At 39.8% G+C, this 22,953-nt stretch overlaps 2 protein-coding genes and 1 long non-coding RNA gene across 17 annotated transcripts; 1 reads left to right on the top strand and 2 right to left on the bottom strand.

The window, feature by feature from the left end:
- Positions 1-548: 548 nt before the first annotated feature.
- On the bottom strand, positions 549-8,961 carry LOC100711465 (tetratricopeptide repeat protein 16). Of its 10 annotated transcripts, none has more exons than XM_025896865.1 (14): positions 8,809-8,961; positions 8,278-8,456; positions 7,907-7,997; positions 7,574-7,711; positions 6,666-6,766; positions 6,362-6,491; positions 5,425-5,639; positions 5,189-5,306; positions 4,969-5,095; positions 2,504-2,648; positions 2,223-2,388; positions 1,698-1,831; positions 1,455-1,596; positions 549-1,320 (listed from the first exon to the last, which is right to left on the bottom strand). In XM_025896865.1, the coding sequence occupies exons 1-14, from the start codon at positions 8,839-8,841 to the stop codon at positions 1,285-1,287; spliced, it is 1,755 nt and encodes a 584-aa protein (XP_025752650.1). In that variant the 5' UTR covers positions 8,842-8,961; the 3' UTR covers positions 549-1,284. The 10 variants fall into 10 exon arrangements, with proteins under 10 accessions (XP_025752650.1, XP_005451531.1, XP_025752651.1 ...); XM_005451474.4 differs by having other exon boundaries at positions 5,183-5,306; positions 8,809-8,960; XM_025896866.1 differs by having other exon boundaries at positions 4,999-5,095; positions 5,183-5,306; positions 8,809-8,960.
- Positions 8,962-9,034: 73 nt separating this feature from the next.
- On the top strand, positions 9,035-21,587 carry slc2a8 (solute carrier family 2 member 8). Of its 6 annotated transcripts, none has more exons than XM_025896869.1 (12): positions 9,035-9,148; positions 9,282-9,431; positions 9,538-9,769; positions 11,415-11,577; positions 12,513-12,719; positions 13,321-13,420; positions 15,665-15,876; positions 15,989-16,138; positions 16,430-16,538; positions 16,625-16,747; positions 17,723-17,868; positions 20,428-21,587. In XM_025896869.1, exons 3-12 carry the CDS (start codon positions 9,681-9,683, stop codon positions 20,572-20,574), a joined length of 1,446 nt encoding a protein of 481 aa, XP_025752654.1. In that variant the 5' UTR covers positions 9,035-9,148; positions 9,282-9,431; positions 9,538-9,680; the 3' UTR covers positions 20,575-21,587. The 6 variants fall into 6 exon arrangements, with proteins under 6 accessions (XP_025752654.1, XP_025752656.1, XP_013126376.1 ...); XM_025896871.1 differs by having other exon boundaries at positions 9,282-9,451; positions 9,634-9,769; XM_013270922.3 differs by having other exon boundaries at positions 9,282-9,451.
- LOC112841786 (uncharacterized) lies at positions 11,413-12,605 on the bottom strand. The gene is made up of 2 exons (XR_003213151.1): positions 12,475-12,605; positions 11,413-11,663 (listed from the first exon to the last, which is right to left on the bottom strand). It is a non-coding gene; the product is annotated as an uncharacterized LOC112841786 (long non-coding RNA).
- Positions 21,588-22,953: the final 1,366 nt, after the last annotated feature.

The raw sequence follows: 22,953 nt of genomic DNA, 5'->3' as shown, positions 1-22,953 counted from the left end.
TCACATGGAAGTAGAACAGGTCATCTACCAATCATTTTAGAAAGATCCCTGGCTTCTCCAGTAAATTTTTCTTAGTGCCCTTGAGCAAGATGCTGAAACTTAATTTAGACCTAAATGCAGTGTAACAGTGTAACTGTTTTTGATTGCTACAAACTCCATAAAGGCATACAACAACATGCTGTATGAATGTGAATGTGAAAAGGTGGCTTGTCATAAAACCACACTGAGTGTACAATTAGAGTATAACAATGAGTACCAGTCCATATAACATTAATTAATTACATAACTCAGAAACAAAGGGAGAAACTGTCACCACATTACATTTCTGGTCAGATACTAAGCTGGGCAACATTAATCTTTAGAGCCCATCTCCAAACTGTAAATACTGTATAGAAGAGCTGTGTAGAAACATTATCTATATTTTAGAAATCATAGCTGTATTTGTAGCAGCAGCTATATGTATTAAACTTTAGGTTCATGTAAAGGTTTTATTCACAAAAAATAAACACGCCTAGTATCCTTTATGTTCTTCTCAACAGACATAAAACTGCAGTTTTCTAATTTTATTCAGCATCTTCACATGAAAGGTTTGTTGTGATGTATCCAGGTAAAGAAATCCTAGAAAAGTGGTCCTGTTCATCTGGATGCAGTATTTGCAGTGAGATAAACACCGACCCCTGCTGGTCAACAAAAAGAATGTCGTCTCTGAGACGGAAGAAGTCATTTCAATGAGTGATGAAATGTTTCTCCTACTAATAAAAACTACGTCTAGATGAACAGAATCATTTTTTCCTTAAGGCGCATGAACCGTTATACTTTTCTTGATTTTAATGAACACAGTTCTACACAATTTTGTGCAGGGATGAACTGACACGTTGTTTCATATCAGCTTTGTTGACATGATATTTATCTTCGCTGTGTCTCATAGATTTCGCTAAGGCAGAAGGAACAACTAAAAGTACAAATACAAAAATCTGCACTAGCTATCAGTCAAACTAGGATTTTAAACTCTGATATCAATCTACAGCCAATGTATCAGGAAGCACATTGTCATCAGGCACTGTTAAAAATGATTCTCTCGATCATCAAACTCCTGTGTAATTTTAAATTACAGGAAAACACAGAGTTACAGCTGATGATGGTTGTTCCACTCTCTGTATTCCTGCTATCACTTCTGAGATGTGGAACCCAAACAGCCCAACTCCACAGCACTGCATCCTCTCATGTTTACAGACGCACTGATGGATGGTAGGTGGTGTGTAGTGTGTCACGTCCCAGTGTGGTTTAGCGATGCAGTGTCAGGAATGAACAGCTGACCTGCTGCACACACAGAACAGCTGTGAAGTCACTGCAAAAAAGATCAAAACTGATCTGTAGCTGAAAATTACTTAAATTATCTGAGTAGAATTTTTACAGAACTGAACTTCTAAAATAAATGAAGTCCTGCTCTGTACCTGCAGGAGGCTCCTCACAGTTATCTGCATGTCCTCTTTGTTCACACACAGCTCCAGCTCCTTTCCTTCCTCACTTGGCTCTTTTGATTGGCTCGCTGCACTCTCATTAGTCAGAGTCATGTTGCAGAGCTTCTCACTCAGTCTAAGAACAAAATTCAACACAAGACAACGAAAGACTGACTTTGTCAGCTACCTCAATGTCAGGTATCCTCCAGCCTTCAAATTAACCTCTGTGTTTCTGACCTTTGTGGATCAGAGGAGGAGCTACACTCCTGCATGGTTTCCATCAGCTGAGCTCTGATCGCTTGTCCTTTTGGGCTGGACAATACATCAGAGACCCTGCAGCCTGGGAACAGACTCATAAGCATAGGAGCCACCTACACAAACAGACACACACAATTACTACCACAAGATTTAAAAATATTAAAATGAAATGCATCAGTAAAGTTTTACTGATAAAACTTTTGAAAGTGTTTTCAGTAAATGTTTATCCCACAAGAGGTTTTAAAGTTTCTTGTTAATTGATTAGAAGTTAACACGCAGATGACCGGCCAATAACGTCCTTATTTTAGCTGTTAATTGGCTCCTTTAATGTTGGGCTGGGATGACTGTTCGCATTAAAACGACTTCTATTCAGGGTTATTTGAGTGTCGTGTCTTCTCCTTATCTAAGGGCTCTGTCAGACATTGTGTTAATCTTATTGAATGAAATATTTTGAAATGAAATGTGGTTTTACTGAAAACCACAAAAGATCTAAGAATTTGAGACCTCCTCGTGGGTGGGGTCCAGAATCAGCATGCAGATGAAGTCCTGCCTGGCCCCGCTCAGGTTCAGCAGCTTTCGAAAAGCCTTCGATCTGCTCTCGTAGTAACGGCTAGAGGCGGGGTTGTGCTGGATGGCCAGAGAAAACATACTGACTGCCTCCTGGAAACGCCTGCAGATCCAGACACACACATTCAACAGTATATCAGCTAAGTGACATTTGATAACTTGACTCCATAAGTTTCTCTGTGTGGGTGTTAATGGGATGTTCTCCGTGTGGTTCTGACCCATCCTGGAAACACAAAGATCCCAGCGTGTTGTAAATGACAGCGAGGCGGAGGCGGACAGCAGGATCATTTGGCTGCATCATCTCCTCAGCCTGCCGGTAGTCAGCCAGAGCATAGTACCAATAACTCTGCTTAAAGAAACAGTCTGACATACACAAATAAGCATCAAAATGGTTCCTCAGTTAAGCATTTAGTGTCAATATTTCATTAACTTTACACACATTAACTCTGGTTTTAATTTTCATAATAGCTGCTTTGATGATGTAAAGAGAGGTGAAAAACTAAACCCTAACACGATGAACGCCACTCTTCCTACAGATATTCACATATTTGGTGTTTGATTGATGCTGAGAGAGTTGGGTCTCACATGTTTGTCCAAAATCTCCCCACAAGTGCTCAGCTGGATCGAGATCTGGTAATCGTGAAGGCCAATCAAATGATTCACATCAGTTTCAAACCATTTAGTCTCTTAGAATCATTATCGTGGAAGAGTCCGCTTCCAGCAGGATCAAAATGTTTCATCATATGATGACAGGAAACTATTTTTGTGTTGTTTTTCAGTGATGATTCTCTCTGAGGGAACACGTGTGGCCAAAACATATCAACAAAATCCCCAACTGGCATTTCTGAACTGGCTTCATTTTCCAGTGCTGCTCGCCTCAACCTTATTCCTCCTCCTCTCTGTGCCACCCCATTTAACAAAAATCCTGCAAATGCCCCTGGATATAACAATGAGAGGGAAAATGAAAGACAGGGTAGTGGGAGTGGGATGATGTTTAGCAAAGGGCTTGGGACTGAACTGAAATCCAAGAAGGATTCAAGCTTAACTTATGCTCCCATGGTTGTGTTAGCTTATGGAGGGATTTCCCTGTAGAAAGCCTACAGAGAGACGGAGAGGGGTTTTGAACAACTGCAAACGTGCTCCCATGCAGTCCTCCAAAATCCCAACTGCATGTTGCTCGACATGAATGACACTGTGCATCAGTCAAATGCTGATTAGCTGACACGTGGGCCAGAATAGGGAGAGGAGTCACAGTGGAGCTCACCAGGAATGGGAAAAGTATGAACTAAAAGTACAAACTATTGTAAAAACATCATTGTTTTTAACATTTCACATCACCTTTTTACATGTTATATGTCAGTTCTTCTCTGACACTGGTTAATGGACCAACAACAGCGTAAGCATGAGTGGCCCACAGACTGGTTGTACAACATATTTTTTATACAGCCCGCATCTGACAGCAGATGCTCTCTGCAGTCTGAAGCTGCATATGTACTGCCAACAGACTGTCAACGTACTACTGTCGCTGAACCATTCATTTCCAGTCACCCTGGTGTCGCATGGTAAGATGTGAGATACAGGGGCTATCCAAATACATGGCTATTAAATTATGTTTTATCCCCATCCATTCCTGATGGCGAGTGTAGAGTGGTGAAACTCTAAAAACAGTGCATGATCTTCAGCTGGAGCAGCTCTTCAGTCTTGCTGCTTAAAAATCTGGTTTGTCAGGTTTCCCCTGTCACATTAGATGTTTTGCCTCTTTTACCGTGAAGGAAGTCACATGCTTCAACTCAAACACTTAGAAGGACACCCAGTGTAAGATCCTCTTTGACTAAATACCCTGATTCACAGTGCTGATGATCCATGACAAAAGCTCGTCAAGTATAAGGTGTACTTTTGGCTTGAAAGTCTCACACTCTGGCTGTTACAAAGCATTACTTAAACTTCCAAAGTGCTGAAAATGAATGTGGGCTTGCACAGAAAGGAGAAATTTTCACACATTAATTTTCAAAAATGTCGTAACAGGTTTTGAGATCATGCAAAGTTGTTGTCCAGGCAATCACTCGGAAGGGGACATCAAACATACTTTGTACAAAACATTAGTTTCCTTACATTCAACTCAAATCAATAATGTTTAGAGCAAGCAGCAATCTCTGGGGCGGAGTGCCAAAGCCAATGCTGAAGGGCCAAAAGCTGCAGTTCCTCCAATGGCCACTTGAGGCTGACTCCAAAAGTGAGTCTACTGCCATAAACTCCTATGTAAAATGGCCAGTGTTACAGCAGAAATAACAGTTTCCCCTTTCATAAGAACTGTACATGGGATGTATAAAAGAAATATAAAATGCATTTTTTAAAATATGAGCATTAATCATGAGCATTTAAGTAGGTAATGAATATCAATTATTAAAATCACGCTATGAGATTGCAGTTATATGTCTATGTTAAAAACCTGGTGTCTATCAGACAATCAAAAAAAAGTTGCTGATGAGAATCAACCGAAACAAGGAAATCAACAGAAAAAGAAAACAAAAAGCAGGAAATCGTTTATCTAAGTTTTACATTTCCATCAGAGATCTGATTAAAGGTTGAGGTGAGTCAAAGAAGATGTTCAGTACTTTTGGGAGTGCTTGATCTAAGAATGTTTGGGGTTTCATTGCATGGGTGAAAAGAGCAGATGACTCACACACAGACAGGTCAGGTGTCACAGCCTCACCTCCTCGGTTCAGGTACAGGCCTGCCTGGCCCTTTTCTTCCTCAATGGCTTTGTTGAGAAGCAGAGTCGCCTCTGCGTAGAGACCTTTGCAAAAGCACTGAACGGCAAAATCATTGTAGATGAGAGCCAGCTGAAACTGCGCCTCCTCCTGCACAGAGCAACTCTCAGCCTTATCATCTCTGACCTCCACCTTCTGACTCCTGATTTCCTGCGGTCCCTCCTTCTCTTCTTCTCCACTCAGCTCCACAGCCTGGATTATATCCTCGATGGCTGGTATGAAGTTCTTCATCCGTCTATACAGAGTCCCTCTGTGAATGCAAGGGAATAGCATTCAGCTGAATTAAATACATGTCAGCAAGTCAACATTCAGCTATGTAACGGTCCCAAAACAGATTTTGTTAAGGTCTACACATTGGCTGGACACACCTGAACAGGTAGAGGCGTGCGTCCTCTGGGCTGTTGGCTAGAGCGATATTAATCATGCAAAGGGCTTCAGGCAACTCTCCACACAAAGCTTTATCCACCGCCCTTTGTCTCGCCTGTTCACTCGCTTCCCGCAGCTGGAGTTGCAGAGCTCCAGCCATCGGACAGGTCGGGTTCAACGCCAACGCCAACCGCACATCATGATAACAAACTGATGTCTGGACAGAAGAAGAAGGTTTCTGCTGGTTTAATCATAAATGTTAAACAGTAGGCAAAGTATACTTAGAACACTATATTGACTTGAACTGTTGAGATCTTCAGAAGTAAAAAAAACAAAAAACAAAAAAAAACAGACTACATTAAATTGTTGAGACTTTACAAAAGTTTGCAGGTTATATCTGATATGAAACTTAAACACTTAAAGACTGAGGAAATTGGCAACAGCAGCAACTGCTAATCTGGCCAAGTCTGGCTGTTTTAATACAGCAGTCATTATGATAGCAACATTAGTGTATAATGTTTGTAGACACTTTATCTACAACATCACTTAGCATTTACACAAACATTTCATATGACTTTTTTCCGCTTGGCTGAACACTAACTGAGACCACATGATATCTTTGTGGTTACAATGTGATGACAGACAAGATCTTACATGACAGGCATCCATGGATCCACAACCTCAGCACTTTGTTCTCTTATTGCTGATTTATTTTTGCCAAAATCAGTTTGTGGAAGCCTCAGTTCCCAATTTCAACTGTTTTTTACAGCCTATGTGTTGTAATGCTGCACGTTCCGTCCTGTTCTGTAGCTATAGTTAGTACATTGGCCCATTACACAGAGATCAATCAAAGAATCTTGGTATTAAAATATCCTGAACATGAATGCAAAATGCTGAGATTTTTACATAGGTTATACAGAGAGGTGTAAGAGATGAGACCTTGTTAAGCTCTTTGTGCAGTCGGGCTCTGAGGATGTAAAGGTCGGAGGTGGGACCTTCTGATGCCATCCAGTCATTTACCAGCTTCAGACAGTCAGTGTGGTGACCTGAAGCTGTCAGACAGGCCAGGCTGGGATGCAAAGTATATGTATGTTTGTTAATTTCACATTTGAACTCTTGGGGACTTGTTTTACCTTCTGTACACGAATAACAAATACTATCAATTATAAGGGAACTATAAGGTAACTTAGACACTAAACATATATTGTACTTCAGTCTAGATGTTATGGCTCAGGTTCCTGACCTTCTGACCTTGTGAGCTCTGCAACCCGGTTTCACCTCAGCAGCTTTGCTGAAAGCCTCCAGTGCATCTACAAAAAAACCTTGGTCGAACAAACACTGACCCTGGAACAATAAGTGGCAGAGGGATCTCTGTTAGGATAGTTCTCTAATGCCCACTTAAATCAAAATAGGATTCTTATTTCAACTGTAGTAATTAATGTTTGGTTGCTCTGCTCTGCAGCAGTATGCATCCCCGCCTTTCCATGGAAAGGCCAAAGGCAAGGAAAACCGCACCAAAACCCTTCTCATAGAACAGAACAGGCATTAATGACATCAAATAATCTTTAATCTTACAAATAATCAAATAATCAATAATCTTGAATATTTCATAAACAGAAGGAAACAGAGAACCTGGATGGTAGGTGGGTTGCAAGGAGGCATACACTGGCAGCAGTAGGTAAATCAGTGCATGCTATATGAGATTTGCGACTTGGGTGTGTAGTTTGGCACTAAGATCAGCTGATCTGCCAGGCCTGTGGCTGAGTTTGACTCAGTTAGCCACTAGAACTAAGTATAAGCTCAGTTCTATGTAGAATAAACTTAGATTTCAAGGAGATATATGATATAATGAACTTATATTTGAGAGAAACACTGTCAAACAATATGCAATCTTTTTCATGTCAACAACTTTAAATCAAACAGAAAATAACATGTTTTTTTCTTTTAAATTATTTTTTACTTAAGAGGTGCTCACAGCTAGAGTCGTGTCCTGAGATGACCTGAATAAAAATCCTCAAATAGAAAAAAAACTTTCTGAAGCTGAGTGTTCAGACCTTCTGTGTGTATCCAGCATTGTAGCAGTATATTCATGACAGAAAATAAGGAACGGCATGGCAGGTCTTCATCATTGGACCCCGCGAATACTTCTACCTGTAGATAGTAAATGAAGGCCAAACGATCCCTGAAGGCTCCAGGCTCCAGGAGCCAGGCCTGTTTGTAACAGGCTGCTGCTGACTGGAAGTCACACAGCTGTAGGTAGGCCTCTGCCTGGCTCACATACAGCTGAACCTAGAACATGTAATATCACAGGCTATAACAATATAGAGAGTATAAGACACAGGCCAGAAAAGAGACGCATACATAATATCCAGAAAGCATAACTAAAGATTATGTAAAAAAAAAGAAAAAAAAAAGAAGAAGCCTCTTCTGATCTATTTTACATGAAAATCAGCAACATCTTGTGTGACCACTGTGGAAGGTGACCTGTTGTGGCTTCAGAGTGATGGCTTTGGAGAAGCAGGTGACAGCCCTCTCATACTGGGACTTCCCCATTGCCTCTTCCCCATTTGTATAACTGCAATAACAAAAACAAGAAAAATATTACTTAACAATGAAAATACTTAAAATTCAATAAAACTGTCTGTATATAAGTGGAAGGTAATCAGATACAATTTGGTTTTAAAGGAAGTGGAAGGGAGCTAAAACAACTTATTCCACACAGAGGATGAACTTAGATGAAGCACAAAGGCCCAATATAACATCAATAATGACTATAATAAGAAGTATAACACCATTTTAAATTTACTGCTGTACGTATTCAAGACACATAGATATCAGTCACTGTTGATTCTCACTGCTCAGCGGCCTTGCTCTGAATGATGAGGCTCCCCTGCAGGTCTGGTCTTTGACAGGATTTTTCTGTGTGAAGAAAGATTTTACTGGAGCCAAACAGACGTTTTAGGGTGCTTTTTCTCTTGGCCTCAACCAGCTCCTCTTCTGATACAGCAGTGGGGAAAAAACTCTGCTCTGCATCCTGGAGGTGGACAATCAAAAGATTTCAGTTCACTTTTTTCTGAGGTGGCACACTGTTTTATCTGGACAACATCACATAACAGTTTATTAGTGGGGCTATTATTAAGGTACTGGAAAACATTTATTGTGTGCTGTTATACATTTAAATTTTTAAATCACAAGTGTTATTCCCACCTATAAACACTTTGCATCCCTTTCAGTGTTCACTCAGTAGCGGTAACTTAACGTTATTTAACCTGGGTTAGTGCTAGTTAACTAGCTCAGGCATCATAAATGAAACAAACATCTTTTATACACAGCCAACAGGCTGGGCATGTCTACATTTTCACTGTTGCTTTTCAGTCACTTTTTACCGTTTGGTCATCTGTCTCCTCAGATGTGTCCATTGCGTCACTGAAATTGCTGTTTCGAGCTGTTTTACACTGACGCAGTCACCTTTATTTTTTGCTTTGCTTGTATAAAGTTGTTACCTAATGTTGAAAATCCGAGGGTCGCCATGGAAACCTACTTCAACACTCCTAGAAGCTCTTATTTTGGAAACAAATCGTGAGCGGGAGATCGCTTCCTTCCTGTTGTTTCGCCATGTTGAAAAGCAAAATAAGTAACATTAATGTTTTTTAATAAGCTGCACCGATAAAGTAAAATTAAAACACGAGCAACAATTAATGAACTTCTGTATCTGCTTGCTTAAAGGTATGAGCTTTAGCTAATTCTGAAGGAATGACCGCGATTAACCAGCATATCTGGCCGTCTTCGTAAAAGGTTAAAAAGTGAGTTTAATTTTTAGAGTAAATGTGTCTGTTACTGTATCTTTCTTTTAATAAAGATGGGAGACTGCGGTCTGCTTTGGGAGATAGACCTCATACTAGAAGTTTTACTGTGAAACTCCTTACATGCAGGGAACAGGAAATAAGAGATCATGCTATATGAGATCAAATCAGCTGACTTCAATGTTGACAAAGCAAGTTAACCGCCGGTGAGAAGCAAATGTTCTCGGTAATGGTCACATTGTTTTTTCCAGCTGAATTGTCCGATATTTTCTTCACGGATATCTCAGATGCTCTAACTTCTTCTTTTTTCAGATTCCGTTCTGGTGCTTTATCGCTTTCTCCGACTGCTTTTCCAGCTTTTGTTCGGGGATTTTTAAATTAGTTTCTGACATGTGATCATTGTCGAAGGTGAACAGAGGTAAAAACCAGGAAAGATTGCTACTACTGCTGTCGGTATGGACATCCAAGATGAGAGGAGAAGGCTGCTGGATGCCGAGGGTGGAGATCCAACAGGACTCATGTCCGAGCAAGATGCTTATCTGAGGTCAGTGTAGCTCTACCACAGCAGATCATTTCAGAGGGTTTACATGTCATCTAAATATACAGAGTTGTCTACACCATGCAGATAATGTTTCCGACTTGTAGTTTTTACTCTCCCCTTGCTGGTTCAGGGAAACCAGTTTAATTACGGATATTATTGCTAGGTTAGTTTTAATGGTGCAGTATAATTTATCGGTGTGTGTGTGTGTGTGTGTGTGTGTGTGTGTACTAAATGTAAAGATTATGGCATACTGAACAAGCAGTTCATCTTTGCTTAGCTTCTTGTTGCTTGCTTATGTGGAACTTGAAAGGGCCACAGAGGAGAATCTGGAGTTTGCTTGACAACAACTGTTGTCTGTTGACCTAGATGCAAGCCAATGGCTACTAGAGGAATTACACGGATGAGTGACAAATTAAAGGAAAACACTGAACCCTTCACCTCTGGATTGGGGAGATGTGGTCTGCTGTCATGGACGGGTTTTTTTTCCCCCTCAGCAGGAAGCGCACTGAATATCAATACAATGTTCTTCTGAGTGATCGCCTTTATCCTACAGTGAAACATTTCTGTCCTGCATAGGTTTGATGAGGATGAAAATTATGTAAACCATGTTGCTATGAACAAATATAGGGATTTTAGACTTGCATACATCATCAGCAGAGAGATTGATTGAATATCTTTTGGAAAAATTGTGTCCCATTAAACTTCCAGAAAATCAGTGCGAAGCAGTACTGATGTGTATGTGTTTTTGTTCGTGTGTATGAGTCTGAATGTTTATGTTTGTGTGTGTGTGTGTGTGTGTGTGTGAGAGAGTACATGTTTAGACATCTATGTGAGGACAGAAGATTGCATGCAACTATACTTGTGTTGGCTCAAAGAAAAATCCATGAAGACATGGATGAGCAAGTTTGGTGTGGAAGAACTTGACTGGCCTGACCTCAACACCTTTGGTTTGAATTATAGTGATGATTGCAAGACCGGCTTTCTCATCCAACAGTCCAAGGGTGACTTGAACATATGGTCATGTGGTACACCACATACTGGTGGTGTAGCTGTAAAGTGGGGGGTGAGGGCAAAAAAAGCTTTTATTTTTATTTTCTTGAGTTTTAATAAAATTAATGTAATTACATTTTTTATATATTAATGTAAATCTGCAAAATAATGTTTAAAAACCCCGAAAAAAATATCATTTAGTACACCCCATGCCCCCTTTAAACTCACTGGAGCTTACAGACAATCTCATGTGCTATTAAAGCTGCTTTATTCTTCCTGCACTCAGTTTAAAGCTGCAAACTACTGTGCAGCACTGTGATCCTAGCTCTGCTTTTTCGTTCTTAGTCTGAGTTAATTAGAGTCATATCTGCTCTTTTTGACCCGTGCTCTATTCTGTACTGGATTCCTATTGTTGCTGGTGCTCTCCCAGTTTAAATACAAATCAATATTCTCTTGATTACAGTGTTCCTGACTGAACAGCTGTTAGAAATGATGCATGTGTCATCCATGCCATGATATTCTAGGCTTAAAAGAAGTAGCAGAAATGATTTTCTCTTGTGTCCCTGAAGCAAATTAATGAGGCTGAGCTTCTTTCTATCATATGTGAGACCTGACCTTTACCTCCTACACTCATCTGTGTTCCTCTTTCTCTCCACAGCAAAGTGAAGAATCGAAAGTTGTACCTTGCGACACTTGCCTCTGTTCTGGGTCCCATGAGCTTTGGGTTCGTGCTGGGATACAGCTCTCCTGCCATCCCCGAACTCACCAAGATTGAGGACTCTCGGCTGAGACTGGACGATAACCAGGCTTCCTGGTTTGGGGTATGATGGCAGCCATGTTCATTTCATATTGCACCAGGCAATTTTAACAGCAGATTTGTGTGACATCTCATTTCTTCCAACACATCCTGTAAAAAAAAAGACACAAAAGAAAGAGCCGGATGAAAGTAAAATGTGTTGACTGTATGTATAAAATTAATCATTTTAGCACATTTTAAGCTAGGCTTCAATAATTATGGTCATAACAGTTTATGACATAAAACGGTGGAATAGTCACTGAAGGAACAACTTAAAATACTGATCAGCCACAACACTGAAGCCATGTGCCTAGTGGTTTGTAGGTTCCCTTCTTGGTAACCGAGTGGTAACATTTTGGCCGCCTCCATGTTTGTGTTTTTTTTGAGCCAGAAGTGACCACACTTGGACGAGAGGCTGGATTGTTTAGTGTAATTGTTTAAAATAATAGAAGCTGGCATCCGTAACAGCCACAACTCTAATGCTAAGCCTTAAGACAATCAAACCGTTGAGTGGCTATAAAAGAAGTCACCTCCTGTATAGTGATTGATAAACGGGGAACCCCAAAAGGTTGATTCTTTTCATCTTCAAGTCCCGTCCACTGTAATGAGAGGATCTGTGTAATTTTTTGCCCTTTTAATGTTGGGAATAAAGAGTATATGCACCCTTTAAAGCCGAGCTGTCTGTTTTAAAATAGGTTGAAAGTATTTCACTTAAACAAATGGTCATGTGTTACATAGCATACTGGTGTAAAGTTGTTCGATATACTGCGAGTGCTGGAGCTTTGGCCTTTTTCAAAATAGGTGTTAATGCAAAATAGAATATGTTGTCCAGATGTTAACTAAACAGAAATAATTAAAACCCTGTAGTTGTTCTTTTAAAACAATACAATTGATCAAATGCAACATAAAGTTCAAATAGTACATCGGCGTTTATTGCTGATGATCTGTTGTCTGTTTCAGTCCATAGTGACGGTGGGAGCAGCGTTGGGCGGGCTGTTTGGTGGCTGGATGGTGGAAAAGATTGGCAGGAAGGTCAGTCTGATGTTATGCGCGCTGCCATTTGTCTCCGGCTTCACCATCATCATCGCGGCGCAGAACGTGTGGATGTTTTACGTTGGCAGAATGCTGACAGGCCTCGCCAGCGGCATCACCTCGCTGGTTGTCCCGGTATGTCATTTAAAAGCAGATTAAATGCCTCTTTAATATTTGACCCGACATCTGTTGATGTGAAGATTAGACAGAGTTTGATTCCAGAAGAAAAAAATACATCTCCAAAAAACTTGGTTGTTAGACAGTAAATTGAAATATCAGGCAGAAAAAACAAGGTATGCTTTCATTTTGTGGGATTAAGAAGTAGCTGCACAGTATCACTTGAACACTGATTACAAATTAGAGAGTATAATCTGACACATTGCCATAAATGGTGAGATATGATGACCTGATGGGCTGAACCTACACTCAGTGAGATAAATGAGGATTGTTTTGAACAGTGAATCATGCAAAGCCACTGTAGAATAAAAATATGGAGCTAGAAATGAACAGATTAAGACCACCTTTGCTTTAATAACATAAATGATTGTTAATATGGATCAGTCCATTCAAACGCCAAACATTTGTTGGCTTTGGCTTCTCAAATGTGAATCGTAAATGTGCTCTTAACTTTATATAAATAAAATTATATGTGTTTGGTTTATAAACCATTAAGAGAACAGTTCTGTATACTAAAGGTTTGCATTTTTGATGTTCTCCCTTGTCTCCCCTCAAACAGGTGTATATTTCTGAGATGGCACATGAAAAGGTCCGTGGGACTTTAGGCTCCTGTGTGCAGCTCATGGTGGTGATAGGCATCATGGGAGCTTATCTTGGAGGTATGAAACTGATGTTTAAAGTTTTTATGGCATCTTTAAAAGTCCCTTTGTAAAGTCTACATGACTACAAGAACTGCATAAACTTTAGTACCAAAGAAAAGTGTCGGATAACAACAACGTTTTACAACCTACAAATCATTGAAAGATGATGTAACAAATGTGGCATTCACATGATCATCGTCATATACGATCCGATTCCTCTGCTGCTTCTTAGACAACAGCCTCACTACTTGACCTGTGTCAAAAAGGCTGCTTCTGGCTAATCTTGTTAGCTGCGTGCTGTGCATGATTTCCTAATAAAAGCTGGTATGTTTTGAGAGGTGGATTTGTCTCGTGGTGCTCTGGAGGTGGGTTGCTGTGCAGACACAGCAGCTGTGACACACTGCAGTCAAACAGTTGTTTGGTTGTGGGTAGATGTGGTTTTTGAATTGTATCAAAAGTCTCTGAGAGATTGCAGTGATAACTTGTGGAATAACATCATGAGGTTAAAAATAGAACAATTTATTTATGAATCAGTTGAACAGGAAATGATGAACAACTATTTAGCTGATCAGTAAACTGGTTTAGAACCTGTTTCTCTGTCTGAGCCTCGTGACTGAATTTTGACCTGACCATAATATAACTGCACTCCCTCTGTGTGTCCCGCCAAAGCTAAAATTCCCAGAATAAATAAAAAAAACCTGAAACTCAATTTTCTGTGTATCAGTTTAGAGTGTGCACTTGAGTTTTATAACTAATCAAAAAAAGAAAAGCCCAAACCTCTTCTTATTCAATGCTCTGAACGAATGGTTCCTGTGCAAACGGTGCTCTGTTTTCATTCTTGGTAGACTGGCTGAATCGGGAACTGTAGTCACTGAAGTACTGAAAACATCGAGAGAGAGAGAGGCGCGCACACACACACACACACACACACACACACACACACACACACACACACACACACACACACATATACTTGTTTTCAAGTGTGAAGACATCGAGACATCTCATTGACAGAATGCTTTTCCTAGCTGCTTACCGTAACCCTAACCATGAAAAATGAATACCTAACCCTAACCCTCAGCCTAAATCTAACTACAACCTAATTGTAAGCCTGACCCTAAAACCACATTTTGAGCCTCAAAAATGCCTTCAAACTGGTGGGGACGGCCATTTTGTCCCCATAAGTGACTGTTGCCCCCCACAAGTATAGTAGCATCCCAATTTTCTATACACACACACACACACACACACACACACACACACACACACACACACACACACACACACACACACACACACACAATCTGGTAACTTGGGTAACATTTGACAAATAGAACTTATGGATAAAGTTTGAGAAACAGGAAAATGCTAAGGCATAAGGCAATTGTATAAGAATGCAGGAAAAACCTGAAGCAAAAAGCACCTGTTGGAACGACATCACATTGGTCTGTAATGCTTTTAATGACCAGCAGGGGTTCACTACTCAGTTTCAAAAATAGCTTATCACTCACTTGATTTATAACCTCAGTAAACAGGTTCCTAATTAGTTTATTGTATCAGTCACTAGCCTACTCAAGTCTTCCTCAATATAACATGATGTTCACTGTATAAATTATGGTCTCATTAGCATACAGAAGGATCATGAGAGTACACTTTAGGACAGGCTTACCTTAATATTGACACGTTGCTGCCCAGTCAGCATGCATTGTCTTGCTCACTTGAATCCGCCCCTCACTTGTAATGTTTTGTTTTAAACACTTAGATGGGGGCAGCATAAAGCTCACCTTGAGGCTTCAGTAAAAACTAAGTGTCAGTGCAAGTGGTTCTTACTGTTAAGTTGTTTCAAAACAGCTGCATGGTTTGATGTGATGGATCACACATGGAATTTGTTAAAAGGTTATATGAATCACATTGTCTTTCATATGTATAAGAAATGTTGCTTATTTCTATTGAGGCTTTTTTTTTTTGTTTAGTTTTTTTTTTAATTGGTAAAGGGGGAAATTTCTCTGTTAGACATTTTTAACTCATGATTTAGTGACTGACTACCTGTTTGGCCAAAATTAACAACCTTCTCTGAGCAAAAATGAACACATATAACACTTAAGATGCTGATTTTGAAGTATAATAAATATCCTTGTTCCTGTTCTTGTAAAATAAAATTGAAAGCCTTCTAAAACCTCTTTTTCCACATCCCTTTAAACAAAAGTTAAGGAATAGCTGTAGAAATGGCTCATCCTGAGTGTGTGTGAACCTGTCCTGCAGGTCTCTTTATAGACTGGCGTTGGCTGGCGATCTGCTGCTCCATCCCACCGACGCTGCTGATGGTCTTTATGTCCTTCATGCCTGAAACGCCCCGCTTCCTGCTGTCACAGGGCAAGCGAAGGGAGGCTGTGGAGTCACTGCGCTTCTTACGAGGACCAGACGCTCCTGTCGAATGGGAGTGCGCCCGCATTGAGGAAGCATGTGATGAGCAGGTGATATAAGACAAGATTTTCTGGCCACAGCGCCTTTGCCCTCCTCAAATGTAATTCAACCACTGTGGGAAAACGTTGGTTGATGATTGATGTTATTCTGTTTTCCTCTTAGGGCTCTAAATTCCAGCTGTCTGACCTGAAGGATCCTGGTGTCTACAAGCCTCTGGTGATTGGCATCATGCTGATGATCTTCCAGCAGATGAGTGGGATCAACGCCATCATGTTCTATGCTGAGAATATATTTGAACAGGCACATTTTAAGGTAGCTCATTCACAGGCACTACTGCTCTTTCTATCACTCACTAAACAAAGCAGATGAAGAATTTATCAAAAATTGAAAAAAGGCCAAGCCTTTTCGGGAAATAGGAGTAGGGCTAAAAACAAAAGTCATAAGTTATAATGTAACAAAATGAAAAACATTTCAGTGCACACACTGATAGAAAGCTCTCCTCTTGGAGGTGAAAATTGAATTCAACAGCAAAATTATCAATTTACAAGTTTTCAGTGAAAACATAAATTCATTATAGACCTGTCTTTCTTTGTTATTCTGCAGCAAAGTGACCTGGCGTCAGTGATCGTGGGTCTCATTCAGGTCGTCTTTACTGCAGTAGCAGCGCTTATCATGGACAAGGCTGGAAGGAAAGTCCTTCTCATTATCTCAGGTAGCCAGAATCTTTAAATGTAATTATTAACCATAATTCCTGAGATCTCTCTGTGACACCTCCTTGATTTTAATTTCATAACACAGGTGTTGCCATGGCCATCAGCACCACAGCATTTGGAGTTTACTTCTACCTGATGTCCTTACTTCCAGAACCCCATGGTGACCTGGCCTGGATGGCTCTGGCCAGCATAGCGGTGTTCATCACAGGTTAGTTTTCCAGCATATTTAAATGGGTCAATCAGGCTCCACTTCAAGATGCAAAAATTATTTAGTCCTCACACCTTTTTCCTTACCATATACTTACTACAAATAACTTTGGATATTTAATTGTTTTGGCTATTCCATCACAAATTCAGAGATAAATTTGTCAGTCATCTGCAAAACATTTAATTGGGGCTGTGCGATATGACCAAAATCTCATATCCCGATATAAGACATTTATCGTCCCTAACAACGATATTTATCACAAAAGTTTTCTGTAAATTCTGTGAATCTCGGGCAACTCGACTTGCGTGAAGTGTTTTCAGCTGGGAGTCGTGTACCTGGAATCGAGTGTTACATAAGTTGAAACGGCCGCAATTTTCACAATTTTGTGAGTATTTATTACACGGCATGCTGAGGGGAAAAGCCTGTCCTAAGGTTTATTTTTTTAAGCACCTGACGGCTCTTTTTAGCTTCTCACCCGTAAACACTCTGCATACTATTTCACGTGATTCAGTTTATTTTGAAAAATCTCAACAGGATCTTCAGCTTTATTGTGAAAGGTTTACGTAAAAAATAAACAAGCGGACGGCGGAGTCGGGCGATGATTTTGCCGTCGTTGTTGCTAACGACAACGCATAAAAACAGACGTTTGTCTGTCCGTAGTGTGGTTATTTTATATTTAAGAGAAAGAGAGAACTTTAAGAAATTCTACAGTGACCATCAAAACGATGAAAAACTATTGCCATAAACAGTTTATTTTGCGACACTACGAAACAAACGATAGCGTAATATGAAACATTAGACGTTTTCATATCGTCATCCGATATATATCGTTATATCGAACAGCCCTACATTTAATACTCCAAAAACCCAAAGAAATTCGTGCTGCTGATGGTGATTTTTTTTTTTTTGTTAAACTTGTGGGTGTATTCCCCCAACAGACCATGCCACTTTAATAACTGTTGCTGTCCTGTTCAGGTTTTGCTCTCGGTTGGGGTCCGATCCCGTGGCTCATCATGTCAGAGATCTTCCCAGTGAAAGTGAGGGGGTTTGCCAGCGCTGTCTGTGTCCTCACCAACTGGAGCATGGCATTCATCGTCACCAAAAACTTCCAGGATATGATGGTGAGCAGTGTTGGTCAAGTTACTTGAAAAATGTAATCAGTAACTAATTACTGATTACTTCCCCCAAAAGTAATCCCATTACTTTACTGATTACTTATTTTCAAAAGTAATTAATTACTTAGTTAGTTACTTTTTAAAAACATGATTTACAACCTGAATAGGTGATAAAGCGATAGATCTTTCAGCCCAAATCTACTTCTTCTGCATAATCCATCATACAAAATGTAATCAACTGGAAAAGTCTCTTTTTAAAACTTGTTTTATTAGTTTTAATCTTTTCACTTTATGCATAAAGCAAAAATTAAATTATATGCAACATTCTCTGACTGGAAGAAATTTGTTTAACATTTAAAGCTATTTTCTGCACATTCCAGCACATAAAATAAAATATTTTTTTGTCTTTACACTCACTCTTTCAAATAGATGCAAGTAAAACACAGCAGAAAATAAATAAAATCAAAGACTCAGCGGTCCTGTTGCTCTATTTTCACCTGTAAAGCAGGAGTGGGGTAGGCGGAGGTTTACCCTGGTGCAGGTGTGCCGCAGCGGTCAGTGGAATAATCTGCGAGTTTCTCTGTGAGTTTCACATTACGTCGTAGCGCACTCAGTGCTTGCTTGGAAGTTTGGGGGTGTTTTCGCTGTAAAAAGAAGTTTTCTTCCCACGCACAACGGACACTAATGTTTTTGTCACTTTTTATGGAATCAAACTCAAAATAAGGTCAGTACTTCCACGCTTTAAACGCTGCACGCTCATACTCTCTCCCGTACTCGTTATATTGTCCATTGTTGATCTGCACACAGCTGTTGTCACGAACGTCGCACTCGCTTACGTCACTGTCATGAGACATTCTCGCAAAAAACTCACGGTTTTAGTAACGCAGTAACGCAGCGTTCCTATGGGAAAGTAACGGTAATCTAATTACCGTTTTTGCAATAGTAATCCCTTACATTACTCGTTACTTGAAAAAAGTAATCGGATTACAGTAACGCGTTACTGCCCATCACTGCCCATCTCTGATGGTGAGTGCTGAACAGAATAGCAAATCTTATCTGTTAAAGATCCATAAAACCACATTTCAACCAGGATTGCAAACAGAAGTGAAATTTAATTAAACAGAAGTGAAATTTAATCTTACATCTGGGATCCTTTTTTTAGTGAATACATGAGCATACAACATGTTTACTTAAGATGCCATAAAAAGACTTGCACTTTGCAGCACCATCCAGGGGACCAAGTAGAGCCCTTTGCTGGGCTGGTTCTGGCACATAGGTCACATGTTTACCACAATTGGTTCAATGGATGTGGAATAAGATCCTGTTGGAACAGTTAGCATAACGTAACTCACCAGAAAGTCAAAGTGATGTCACACAGTAATCATGGTTGTGATGAGATAGCAGAACACAGAAAACATTGGAAACACATCATCACTGACTTATGGCAAAATTTTGATGACTCGCCCCCATCAAACATAGTTTATTCCCAGAAAGCTTCCCTGCCAACGCGAGACGAGCTGCAGAGAAGTGCGTTCCTACTTAACGAGCATGTTAAGGGAAGCATTTAGTCCAGTATACACATAGTTGTAGTTGTTGTGACTGCCTTGTTTTGCCATCAGTCATAACAGACTTAACTGGCCATTTATGCTCACCATTGTCGCTCTCACCAATGCTGCATGACTCCTGACTTAGTCAGGCTGGAAAAATTAGTGTTTGAAAAGCTTAATGTCTGTTGCTGTTTCAGTGATGGATCAGTACAGGCACATTGAGATAACCAGGGTACAAAGGGGAAAAACTAACAGCTGGAGTAAAAAAAGATAAGATTTTGTGGAGAAAACTTTCAAACCACCGTAATTATTTTGTTTCCTCTTTGGACTTGTATAATTTTTTTTCCTCTGAGTTGCAAAACATGTTGTTTACGAGAAGACTTCACCACATCCAGTGTACCACAAGCACCCTTACAATAGTTATGGGTCTGATGTCACATTTAGACTGAGCAGTGACCAACATGCCAACCATAACAGCAGCTTAAGTAGTCAGTAGTCACTCCATAGCCTGCTTAGGTTTGCTGTTTTGTCTCAAAGCGCTGTCACTTTTAGATTGGATATTCTCAGCTCAAAGGATAATGGGTTTCATTTGTTTGTACAGGATTATAGTTTTATTTTTTTTTAACCATCTGTATTTGTGAATTTAAAAAAGAAAGTTTACTGTACAGCTATATCCTCATATAACTTCCTCCTGGAGGTAAAAAAAAAAAATTGCATGTTACATTAATTGGTCATTCTAAATTGGCTTTGGATGTTGGATTGTGTAGTTGTCTGTCTCATTGCTGAAGGCCACCTCTGCTACCTTGAGAACCCTCCCCAACATACTGAGGATGGAAAAATAACAGTTAAATTCATATAAGTGACAATTTGTGATATGGGAAGCTGTGAAAACATATTTTGATGCAGGGATGAAAATTTGAATTGAATTTGCGCTGCAGTCACGATATTTTGAGTGTTTTTGACATATTTCTCTGTGGCCTTTCCTTTCTCTCTCTCTGGATACCTGTTTGCCTTGCAGAATCTTCTAACCAGTGCAGGAACTTTCTGGCTGTTTGCTTCTATGTGCATCCTGAATGTCATCTTCACCATGGTCTTCGTCCCAGAAACCAAGGGCAAGACACTGGAGCAAATCGAAGCAACTTTCAGAGGGATGTCAGGTCCCTGAAGATGCCACATGTAAAGACTAAAAGACAAAACTGCTCATTTCTTAACTCACTGCTCTACCCGGGACACTGTGTGGGTATTCTTTGTTATTATTAACACTTTATCACCTTTGGTTTTTACAGAAACGGCTGAAAGAAGTAATCCTTCACGAAGGTTATGATTTTCAGTATTTGTGTACGAGGCATTGATTCGTCTGTTGTTTGTGATACCATTGAACTGTAATGCATCAGTGAGGTTCTCCTAAATTTGAGCTGTTTTCAGGTGAAATCTGTCCAGAATCCTTTAATGTTAGATAATCTGATAAGGCAATTAAGTGCAGACCTTTCAGTTTTGTGATACTGAGAGTCTACAGAGGGGACCAGCTTCAGGCCAAAGGGGGGCTGACTCTATACTGCTCCCAGTTGTACTCTTTTTTTTTTTTTGCAGTTCTGATCAGTAAAGACAATTTTGGCAAGTTTTCCTCAGGACAGCAGTTTAGCATGAAGTTGGTATTTACGAACACAGCACAGGCACATATAACACACCGAGGGTTGTAGTAATGGATTCCAGTGTTGCCTTCCCTCTAAAATGAAATGCCAAAAATACATATAAGCTACTGTTTTTCCCTCTGTTTGTTTAAACAGAGCTTCTAAATTGAGCGGGCAGACACATGCAGTGACTTCTTCCGGGTCATTTAGGGGTTTTTTTCCGTTGCTGGATAAGAATATTTTCTATTGTTCTGACTCTTTTTAAGGACTCTAGCAGAAGACAGAACAAAAGTATAACATTTTGGTAGAAGTGAGTCAGCTGTTTACACTAATTTACCTGTGTAATTTACACCATCAGGGAAGATTTATGTGATGGCATTGTTTTTTGGGGGGGGTTTTAGCTGTGAACTGTAAAAATGTCTTTTTTCTTTAAAGTTTTATAATCATTTTTCTTTTGGGATACACTTGAAAAATGTTTTAAACACACATTATATGACTTATACACCCTTTAGGTTATGATAATAGTCACGTAAGTCACATTGTGAAAGAGTGACTTATGTTAATTAAATATCACCTTTTCTTAAACGTATTCTTTTTGTTGATCACGCTACTGGAAAAGAATAATAATCATGTTTTTGTTTTTGTTTTGTTTTTTTTATTTAGTTTGTGATCGATAAAGATGTTTGTATTAGTGTGTTTGTGTATTCTTTACAAATTCATTGTGAATTTCACCTGAACAGAATAAAGTCATGGTTATTTCCCTAGTTTCTCCTCTATGACTCTGGTATGACACAGAATAATTACATACACTCATAACATTTTTTGATGAAACATCTAAGTTCCAGGTGATAAATGTTTCAATCTTATCATAAAGACCCCTTAAGATGTTTTTGACTGCCACTTAACGGTAACATTAACAAGCAGGAAATTTAGGTCACTTTGAATGTTGCATGGTTGTTGGTGCCAGGTCTTAAAGATGCCACTGATTGCACGTAGCTGGATCCTGGCAGAAATTAGTGAGGAGGTTCTGAAGCAGCCCAACTTTCCTCAGGAAGTATACACATTGTTGAGCCCTGCCAGTGACTGTAGAGATGTGAGTGGTCCAGATCAGGTACTCTGAGAGGTGGACAGAGACAAATTTAATCTCCACATCCTGACCACTGTTTCTCTTTTCAAGAACAGAAGCACATTCATTTTTGTGAGTTTTGTGGGGGGTGGGTCTGTTCTCCTGGACCTTCAGAAATCCACTACTATCTCATTTCTCATTTATCTCTGTCTCATCATTGTTGGTAACCAGCCCCATGCCTGTTGTGTATCTGATGAATTTGAGCCACATACACCTGGGGTTGTTGTTAAAATCACCTTCTATCATCAGCCTTCATACAATGGTTGAGACTAGTAACTCAAATAACCACTCGTTACGACCAAGGTAAGCAGAAGAGGACCTCTGAATGCACAGATGACCATACCCAGTGTCAGTCCTGTCAGGTAAGAACCATAAACTGAGGCTGAGTATTGATTTCTGCTTCAATATTCAGATTACAGATTCAGCATTTGGCATAAATAACATATAAGCATGGCTCCATCCTCTATGCATACATCCTTGTATCAACGATTTAAGCTGCTGCTGGTGTAATGATGTGAGAGGTTACTTTTTTGCAAAATTTGGGACCCTCCTAACTGAGTCTACTTGGCCTACTCAGTCTACCTGTGTATTGTTGACCATATGCATCCTTTTACTATAGTGTACATATTTTTTGATGACTGCTTCCAGCAAGATAACGCACTGATTTTTCTAGTACCTTGTTGAATCTATGCCATGAAGAATTAAGGTAGTTCTGAAAGTAACAGGAAGTCCAACTTGTAGAGTCAGATTAAACCTAATAAAGTGGCCATCAATAGTACATTTGAGA

This window comes from Oreochromis niloticus, linkage group LG12 (assembly GCF_001858045.2).
Source record: "Oreochromis niloticus isolate F11D_XX linkage group LG12, O_niloticus_UMD_NMBU, whole genome shotgun sequence".
In the NCBI taxonomy this organism is placed as follows: Eukaryota; Metazoa; Chordata; class Actinopteri; order Cichliformes; family Cichlidae; genus Oreochromis; species Oreochromis niloticus.
The sequence above is the reverse complement of the archived record's forward strand: the minus strand, read 5'-3'. Positions and strand labels throughout refer to the sequence as shown.

What these genes read in the sequence shown, in the direction of transcription:
- slc2a8 (XM_025896869.1), top strand. Translation starts at nt 9,681, where the DNA reads ATGGACATCCAAGATGAGAGGAGAAGGCTGCTGGATGCCGAGGGTGGA. An exon ending in GAGCAAGATGCTTATCTGAG is followed by an intron (nt 9,770 to 11,414) that starts GTCAGTGTAGCT and finishes TTCTCTCCACAG; the next exon opens with CAAAGTGAAGAATCGAAAGT. An exon ending in AGGAAGCATGTGATGAGCAG is followed by an intron (nt 15,877 to 15,988) that starts GTGATATAAGAC and finishes TTTTCCTCTTAG; the next exon opens with GGCTCTAAATTCCAGCTGTC.
- LOC100711465 (XM_005451469.4), bottom strand. Translation starts at nt 8,841, where the DNA reads ATGGACACATCTGAGGAGACAGATGACCAAACG. An exon ending in CCTTCATTTACTATCTACAG is followed by an intron (nt 6,767 to 7,573) that starts GTAGAAGTATTC and finishes TTATTGTTCCAG; the next exon opens with GGTCAGTGTTTGTTCGACCA. An exon ending in CTGTGAGGAGCCTCCTGCAG is followed by an intron (nt 1,321 to 1,454) that starts GTACAGAGCAGG and finishes CTGTGTGTGCAG; the next exon opens with CAGGTCAGCTGTTCATTCCT.